The sequence below is a fragment of the Dermacentor albipictus genome, chromosome 8, assembly GCF_038994185.2.
Source record: "Dermacentor albipictus isolate Rhodes 1998 colony chromosome 8, USDA_Dalb.pri_finalv2, whole genome shotgun sequence".
NCBI classification, from domain to species: Eukaryota; Metazoa; Arthropoda; class Arachnida; order Ixodida; family Ixodidae; genus Dermacentor; species Dermacentor albipictus.
In genome coordinates, this window is record NC_091828.1 from 96,814,453 (window position 1) to 96,823,804 (window position 9,352).

The following is a 9,352-nucleotide window of genomic DNA, read 5'->3' on the forward strand; positions in this document are numbered from 1 at the left end:
GAGCCATTAGCAAGCTGTGCATCGGAGACCGAGAGTTCGAGGCGAATAGCTATCAAGCCGCCCCGGAGAACACTTCCAAGGGCCTGATTAGGAACATTTCCAAGAGCGAGAGCCCGGCAGACATCATCGCTAATCTAGTGACGCAGCGCAACCCCGGAGTGCTGCACGCGAAACGCATGAGCAACACCGACAACATAATCGTTTTGTTCGACGGATTCCACGTACCGAGATACGTATATTACGGACCTATGCTCGTCAGATGCTCCCTCTACAGGAAGCAGATTGACGTGTGCTACGAGTGCGGCAGGCTGGGACACCGCGCCGACGTGTGCCCCAATCCCAACGACAAGATTTGCCGTGGATGCGGACGCAACAATCCGTCGCCTGACCATCAATGCGAGCCGCGGTGTCGACTGTGCGGCAAGGGACACTTCACGGGAGACCGCAGGTGCAAGGCGAGGTACAAGACCCCATACGTAGTCAAGCGTCGCCAACTAGAGCGAAAAAGACAAGAAGAGGAAGAAGCAGCCACAGCGTACGGCAGCGGTTACAACAGCAGCAGCGACTGTATTGGCAACGACAGCTACTACCTCAATTTTCCAAAGATAGACCGCCATTCAGTCACCGACAACCGAAGAGGACGCTCGACTAGCCGCGGCGGGAAGGGCCGTGCGGGAACATCCCGATCTCGATCCCGCTCTCGCAACCGAGCACAGAGGCCGGGAAGTACGTCGATGACGCGCGGTGGCGACGGTCTGGGCACCGCAGCTGTGGGCCACATCAACCAACAAAGTCAGCAGCAGCAGCCATGGCAGCAGCAAGTTCACAAGAGCACTGGGCAACAGGTGAGCTGGGCGGCTATCGCCGCTTCTCCCGGCGGCGGAGGCGCTTCGGCGGGCCGCTCTGGCGGGCCCGCTGTTGGCGGCGGCGGTGGGAACGAGCTCGAGCGAGCGATAGAGCGAGTCCTAAAACAACGTCTAGAGCCATTAGAATTGATAATTGCAGAGCTTAAACGCGAAAATGCGCTCCTTAGAAAGGAGAATATCAAATTGAAAGGCGAGGCTCCACAACCGCAGCAACCATCGCAACGTAAAACGACGATGCCGCCGACCTCAGCGCCTCGATCACCGACTCCATCACGGCCTGAGCCGGCCGGGATGGACACGGACAACGAGGGCAGCTCGAGGGAGACGGCGGATGAACGCGATGATCGACCAGTTACCGCGAAAAGGATCGCACTAGATCCCGCAAGACCCGACAGCAAACAGGGATGCGGCCGTTATGAGAAACTTCAGAAACGTGTGGACAATATTGAGAAGAGCCTCGAGGAACGTTTTACAACACAGACGGCTCTTATGAACGAAATGTTCAATACCGCGCTAGCTAAGCTCTCTGACCAAATAACACAAATGTTCGCCGCGCACTTGGTGCGCATAGACGACATAGAAACGAGGCTGTCGCCAGCTGCAGGCAGACCAATCAGAACAATGAGCAAGCCATACGCTAGACAGCAACAACACAATCAGCAGCAGCAAAACACGCTCACAGACGTAGAGACGCAACCGCAGCTGCAACCGCAGCAGCAACCAAGTCGCCTCGATAGTGACGGTTTAAATTAAATACAGGCATCACCATGGCTACACACGCAATGAAGCACACTAACACTGGGAAACAACAATACACAATCTGGCAGTGGAACTGCCGGGGCTACAGGAGGAAGCGGGGGAATCTCCAGCAATTCATACGCAGCCGCGAGACAAAACCAGACGTGATCCTTTTACAGGAGACAAACCATCCGGTTAAACTAGCTGGCTACAAAGCCATAGACGCGACCGCGACGGAGAGCAGGCAAAGAAGGAAACGGGCTACACCCCGCGTGGCGGGCGGCGCTGGGCCGGGGGCGATGGTGCCGCGCCGGCCGTCTCCCCCGCCACGCCCGTTGCCGGTCGCCGCCGTGCTCGTTCGGCGTAATGTCACTGTGGCGCAGCGAGAACTTGCCTGCGTAAACATCCCTCACGTGTTCGTAGAATTAATCCCTAAGAGCGGCCGAGGACTATTCGTCCTTAACGTGTATAGTAAACCCACACTGCAGCACAGATTCGGGGACCTACTGCGGGCCGCGCGCGCGGCTTCCGGCGGCGAGCCTCTACTTGTTGCGGGCGACTTTAACGCGCCCCACGGAGCCTGGGGCTACACCCGAGAAACACCCAAGGGCAAACACCTTTGGGAAGACTCGCAAGACCAAAGGCTTGCACTGATCGCGAATCCCGCCGATCCTACACGCAGAGGGAACAGCGTGAGTGCCGATACGTTACCAGACCTTGCGTTTGTTTCAAATGTAACAACTGCACACTGGCAAAACACGCAGGAAGATTTGGGGAGCGACCATGCGCTGATCGAGATAACGATAGGCACGGGCCCGAGCGGTCGTGGTACTTACCCTGAGGGCAAAGGTCGTAAGCTCAAGCTCGTGAAGTGGGACACGTTCCGCAAGAAACGAAAAGAAGCGGGGCGAGGCGATAAGCCGATTACGGACATAGACGAGTGGACCGAGACGCTCAGAAGGGACGTAGGTGCAGCAACGAGCGAGGTTCCGCCCGAGGCGAACCTCGAAATAATTGACAGCAGGCTCCTACACATGTGGGAAGCAAAGCGAGCCCTCCTAAAGAGATGGAAATGCCAAAGACATAATAAGGCGTTGCGCAAACGCATAGCGCAGTTAGACAGAGACATCGAAGAACACGCACTTCAGGTATGCAGGGCACAATGGGAAGACACTTGCAACGGCCTCGAGAGGCAGATGACCGGGGCGAGCGCTTGGCGCCTTTTTAGACACCTATTAGATCCGGAGGAGACTCGGGCCGCTCAAGGCCACAAGACTCGTAGACTCCTAAGAGATTATAAAGGCGATAACTTCCTTGACGCCATACGTGACCGTTACTTTAAGAAAGCCGAAAGCATCCAGTACGCTGAGTACGACGGCGTCACAAACAAGAAACTGGACGCGGAATTTAGCGAATCGGAAATTCGGTTAGTCCTGGTCGAACTCAACACTCGATCGGCGCCCGGCCCGGACCGGGTTACCAACAAGACTCTCCGAAACCTAGACGACGAGTCAATCTCCCGACTCGCGGCCTACGTCAATGAGTGCTGGCGAGAGGGTTCCCTTCCCGAAGCGTGGAAACGGGCCCGCGTTATCATGATTCCTAAACCTGGCAAGCAAGTTACGCTCGATAATCTAAGACCGATTTCGCTTACGTCTTGCGTCGGCAAAGTCATGGAACACGCAGTTCTCACCCGCGTGACCGACTTTCTCGAAGATCATGACGCGTTCCCGCACACCATGCTAGGATTCCGCCGCAACCTCTCCGCACAGGACGTATTGCTTCAACTTAAACACCAGATCGTAGACGACACTACCAGCTCCACTAAGGCAATTCTAGGCTTAGATATTAAAAAGGCCTTTGACAGTGTTAAGCACGAAGCGATCTTAAAAACAATTAGAACATTAGGACTAGGCCAAAGAATGTATAATTACGTTAGAGACTTCCTCACGGGCAGGCGCGCATGCGTCGTCGTCGGTGACGAGGAATCACCGGAATTTCAGACGGGTCCGTGCGGCACGCCGCAAGGATCCGTCATATCACCATTACTCTTTAATTTAGTTCTACTTGGTCTACCCGAGAAATTAACAGAAATAGAAGGATTACATCACAGTCTCTACGCGGATGACATCACCCTCTGGGTTCCCGGAGGGGGATGTGACGGTCACGTCGAGCGAACGCTACAGGCAGGAGTAGATGCGGTTCAGAATTACTTGCGTGGAACGGGCCTCGAGTGCTCGGCTACCAAGTCCGAACTCTTACTCTACAAACCCACAAGGAGAGGTCGTAAAACCCTGCGCGAACAGGAACGGGAATATTCCAAAATACGCATTACATTGGCAGATGGTACTCCCGTACCGCACGTAGAGAAAATTAGAATCCTAGGGTTACACCTGCAGGCAAACGGCCATAACGGAGAGACGGTGCGAATACTTCGTCGTTCGGTAGATGACACCATCCGACTCTTGCGTCGCATCACTAACAGACGCAATGGTATGCGTGAAGAGTGCGCGATCCGTCTCGTGCAGGCGTACGCGATAAGCCGCATAACGTATGTTGGCCCCTACCTGGGGTGGATCGGGTCCGAAAAAAACAAAGTCGAATGCATGATCCGAAAGGCTTTCAAGAGGGCGGTCGGCGTTCCACTCAACGCGAGCACCGACAAGTTTCTAGAGCTCGGAGTTCACAACTCTCTCAACGAGTTAATCGAGGCGCACGACATTGCGCAATACGAACGATTATCCAGGTCAAAGGCAGGTCGATGCATCCTCGAGTCGCTCAGCATCGCGTACCACACTCAGCATGGAGAAAAGATGGCGGTTCCCGCCTCTGTTCGCGACCGCCTGATCATCCCGCCGCTTCCCAAGAACATGCACCCGACGCACCACGCCGGGAGACGCAACAAACGAGCAAGCGACCTTGAGAAGAGGTTTGGTAACAGCAACGAGGCGGTGTACGTAGACGCGGCGCGATATGGAGGAGGGAGAAGCGCGCACGCGATAGCGGTTGTAGACCGCTCGGGTAGGTGCCTCGCGAGCGCCACGGTGACCACGGGACACACGGAAGCGGCCGAAGAAGCCGCGATAGCCCTAGCGCTCGTCGCGGTGCCGAACGCTGCGATCGTGATCTGCGACTCGCAGGCGGCAATCCGCGGCTTCGCGCGCGGTCGTGTCTCGCGGGAAGCGGCCCGCATACTCCAAATTTCTGACGACGGCGACTCGTCATCGCCCTCGCAACCCCAAAATTCTACGGTCTTCCTCCTCTGGACCCCGGCACACACCGATGTTCCGCTAGCGGGAAACGAGGCGGCCCACGCCACGGCTCGAGGTCTCACACGCCGAGCCGCCGCTGATTATGTGGCCGCCTCCGCCCCCGAGAGCGGGGCATTGGATCTGCCGGATCGGGACACTACAACAGAAACACAGCAACAAGAAACACACTGGGCGTGGGGCGATCGCCTAACCACGTTCAGAGACCTCACCCAACACTACAGACTCGAAAGACGCAGATTCCCGCCACCACACGATAAACTGAACAGGAACGAGGCCGTGACGTTACGCTTGCTCCAGACGCACACCTACCCTAGCCCCGCTATCTTACACCACTGCTATCCGCGTTTGTACCCAACAGACGCGTGTAAAACATGCGGACGCAGAGCAACGCTGCGACACATGCTCTGGGAGTGTACCGGCAACAACGGTAATCAAAGCAGCTCCGTTGGCGACGCGTCCATAATCGCGGCTGTTGCCAGAGTAGAAGGCTCGAGCTCCGTTCTTCCCGACGCCGCCCCGGATGCGGGAGCCGCCGGGGACCTTCTCCGTAGGCGTCGCCGCCGCTGGGAGGCGGCTATCAGAAGTTCAGAGCTGGCAGACCAGCTCTGGGCCGTCCGGCAAGCCGAAGATGCCGCTCGAGTCCAAGAACTTCGAGCCGTCACCTGAGGCCACCACATCAAGAACTGCCGGACTATTCTTTACTAAAGTTTCTTCTTCTTCTTCTTCTTCCGAACTGACGTGAGAAAAACGGTAAACCTTCTTGAGGCCCCGATCTACGGCTCAAGGTCAGGGAGGGTCAGGGGTAACAGACGCGAGTCACATGGGATCAAGGGACAGGAGACCTTTACGTCCCTTCCGAGTGGTACGGCCCTGGGCGTGGTGACCTGGTCTGGAAAAATCCACAATGCTGCTGCCATGGTCCTAGCCCGCGGAACCTTGACGGGAAGGCTTTTCGTAGACGCCCTGCTTTCTGCTAATAGTCGATCTCGATAGCTTCTCTTCGTTCTCGTCTTGAACCACGTCGCCACGGATCTCCGTAGCACAGTATACCGATATATGACATCACACCCATGGTTTCACAAAGGCAACCAAGATTAGGTCAAACTCACAATTCGAGAAGGCGTCCACACTGTACAATAGCCTTGCCAAAGCGACTCGGGTTGTCCTATGGAAAGAAAATTGAGGATTTTATAATCATTATAAAAGGTCATTGGATCATAGCAGATGCATTATGAAACAACACACACGGTGGAACAAACTCATACCGTGAGGCAAAGCCATTCACATATTAAGCTTCAATTGAAACAAGATGTTAGGGTAGACACTTAGCTTGACAAAACGTTCAGTAGGCTCTCTCGTACCCAAACATCGCTCTGCCTGACCGCCGGTCGCTTTAAGGGCGTGTATGTGAGGGTCCGCAAACCACGTAGGAAGACTTATTTGTTGAGGTCGTCATAGGTGCTTGGAACAGTTTGGATTTCCTAACTTGCGCATGTGACCTAATAATGTATTTTCAACTTCGTGCTTTGCTTGTGCAAATTAAGTGTTGCATGTGTGGCTGCAGCTTGGTGGGAACTTAAGATATGACACTCTGAGTGTCTATGCCCGTTTAAGGCTGGAGTGCAACGAAAAAATGACTCTGGCTGAATCGGTTTTAAATAAGTTGCATATACTACTGAATCAATCTTGGCAAACTGACAGGGCTAGTACTTGTCTAGTTCTTCTTTTTAGCACACTTTAACCCTTTCAGGGCCACTGACGTACCGGTGAATTTTACAGATCTGAACACGTTCTGTTTTCCGTGTCATTCCTTTTAACTACCGTTGCTTAATGGTAAATTCTGTCGAAATCACTCATGTGGAATTATGTTTAGAAATACCAATACTCCACCACTGTTTCAACTTCTGCCCAAGTAAAGCTTTCCTTCTTTTTCTGTCTGCATCTTCCTCGCAGATTCTGCAGGCCCGGGTGCTGCCTTCTCTGGGACGAATTCTGACTTTCTAGGATTGTACGAGACGGCGCGATTTTTTGATGCATCGCCAACAGGGACAGATGTGGGGAAGCGCGCGAGAATTGTTTTCATCTGCCAAGGTTCGGCGGTATAGTCTTTTTTTGGAACAGGTTCTCGAGAGCCAGTCATGTCCGGCGGCGTGCGAGCTAAGTTCAAGTTGACCAGCTATTGACTCAACTGCCTGCTCTGGTGCGTTCCCGAGTCCCGTGGCAAGTACAAGAACTGTGTGTGCGCGCCTCGTGAACATTTGTGTGCAGTTTGCTTAGGAGTGCGGATCGTTCCACGACGGAAGGAAACGGACGTTTGTCTACATAGGTGCGGATCCTACAATCTTCATTCCACGGGCAAGGATCAAATGTAGATTGTGATGTTTTAGTCCCTGCTGAACCTTGACGTCACGGTACATGACGCGGGAACGGCACGGTCTCAATGATTTGATATTTACCTTTGTTTTGCTGCGGATTTGGTTGACTAGGTATAGCATTCCCTCCCTACCCCAAATTATTTTTCACCTTTGTTCTTGCGGTTTTTTCCCACTGCCGAGACGTCCTTGCTATCTCGGAAATTTCGTCGTAATGTTCGAGCCTCTAATCCCCGGGACTGTGATGGCCCAACGATCCTCCGAGTCTTCCACTATGCCTGTACTGGGGTTTGTGCTCATAATTCTTGTACTACGAGGCTGTGTTTGCCAGCGAACATGCGCCCTGTAGAAGTATCGCTGCAGCTGGCAACTCAATTGCGTACTGTCTCGCTTATTGTCACGGTGTCTCAAAACATGCGAGCAATGCGTTTCGTGGGTCGGTCTCTTATCTCTTCGACTTCTAACCTACGGGTATATTGCCCATTGTCGTTAGCAGCTGTCTGGTTCGTGCACTGACCTTCAGCTATCCATGTCAGTGGACAACGGTTTTCTTTCCCCAAAACTGTAGGAAAATGAACACGGCTCGAAGAAACCGGCAGAGTGCTCAAAACCCGCTAACAGTTGCACCGGTCTCAGTTATTCGCACTCGCGAAGCCTTGCGCGTGCTACTGACTTCGCAGTCAGTTTGGCAGACATCGAGTATAATGCGAGGGTGTCCTAGGAAGCTGCCGTCGGACGGCGCTAGTAGATAGAAGCGACTCGGAACATAGCCTCCGAGATCGCGCGGTGATCTCGGAGGCTATGTTTAGACGCGGCAAGCTTCTCTTGACACCATGCACGTGACGACGCTTCGTCGCAGTCGCGAGATGCGTCTGTGCAAAACTGGGCTGTTGGTGCTGCAATACTTGTATGTGTGTGCGTACGTGTGTTGTTTAATTTTGCGCCGAGATGGCGCTACGAAGGGTACGACGGCTACCTCGACCTACAGCTGCGACTGTCGGACGTTCTTTTCGATGATCCTCCGCAATTGGGTGTGGTGAAAGCTGACGGATTGCGAAAAACTACCCCCCTCTTTTTTTTCTTGGCGTGTGTGAGTGTGTTAATGGTTTTGTGTGAAGGACATCACGTGACCGCGGGAATGTTGATGGACGAGAAACGGTAACTTGCTTGACAGCGAAGTCACGTGGTACTGTGGTGGGGCGCGGTCGATGTGTATATCGGCACTGACGCTTGTCTCGACAAAGGTGTATTCTAAGGTAAGATATTTTTTCCGAGTAAATGAGAAGTGTCGTCAGGGGCATTCGTGCGAAACTGCGCCCTGCGTGACGAACTGAGAATAATCGAGACACTGCTGTAGCTCCTGGTTATGTGCATATATTAGATTAAACGCAGTGACTGTCTCTCCTCCATCTCCAAATACAAAGGTGCCTTCTCGACCGTTGGTCTTCGATCTTCCCGTATTGTCCCTCATGAGCAGCTGTACATGTAAGGACGAAATAAATCGACTGAACAATACGCTGGAACGTCTTGTGTGTGTTCGTCTTGTTAGTGGATACGCTAAGAAGTTGTTAGTCAGGTGACGTTATGTTAGAACGTCGTGGAAAAGGAAGTGAAATAAAGCAAAAAAGTTATTACGCGAGTTTGAGCCTGGAGCTGTATGGTTGTGGTACGGTTATACTACGCCACCACCCAATGAGCGACATTGCCTACCTGAAACGTTGTACTATAATTAACCTTACCCTCCTGGTTGAAATTAAACTTCAGATGCATGTACTGCTAAAGGTGCAGTATAGGCAGCGGAAGTGTATTTTAAAAGTTTTAGTGGCTATTCAGTGGTAAATGCGAGAGAAATGCATTAGCATAACGTCGCACCTCTTCGAGGTACCGGATCTCTGATTGAAACCGCGTTCACCATATTGCAAAGTGTTGTTGAGGAGCTCGCTCGCGATGGACGAGCCAGTGAGCTGAAGGAGCGACGTGCAACTGACGGCTACCTGGAGCAGACCGATGTTACACTACATATATACAATATCGCCACGTGACCTACATCCTACACTTTTTTTCCACTCATTAAACGGACACTAAAGCGAAACAATAAATCAGT

The 9,352-nt window shown here is 53.1% G+C and overlaps 1 protein-coding gene across 6 annotated transcripts in view; it reads left to right on the forward strand.

Annotated features, from left to right (window-relative positions):
* LOC135912910 (sphingosine kinase 1-like) overlaps nucleotides 1-8,763 on the forward strand; it is a 111,497-nt gene extending 102,734 nt beyond the window's left edge. For all 6 annotated transcript variants that reach the window (XM_065445511.1, XM_065445512.1, XM_065445513.1 and 3 more), the window contains one exon: nucleotides 6,830-8,763. In XM_065445511.1, coding sequence (XP_065301583.1) covers nucleotides 6,830-6,880 — 51 coding nt within the window. In that variant the 3' untranslated portion in view covers nucleotides 6,881-8,763. The remainder of the gene's footprint in view (nucleotides 1-6,829) is intronic.
* Nucleotides 8,764-9,352: the final 589 nt, after the last annotated feature.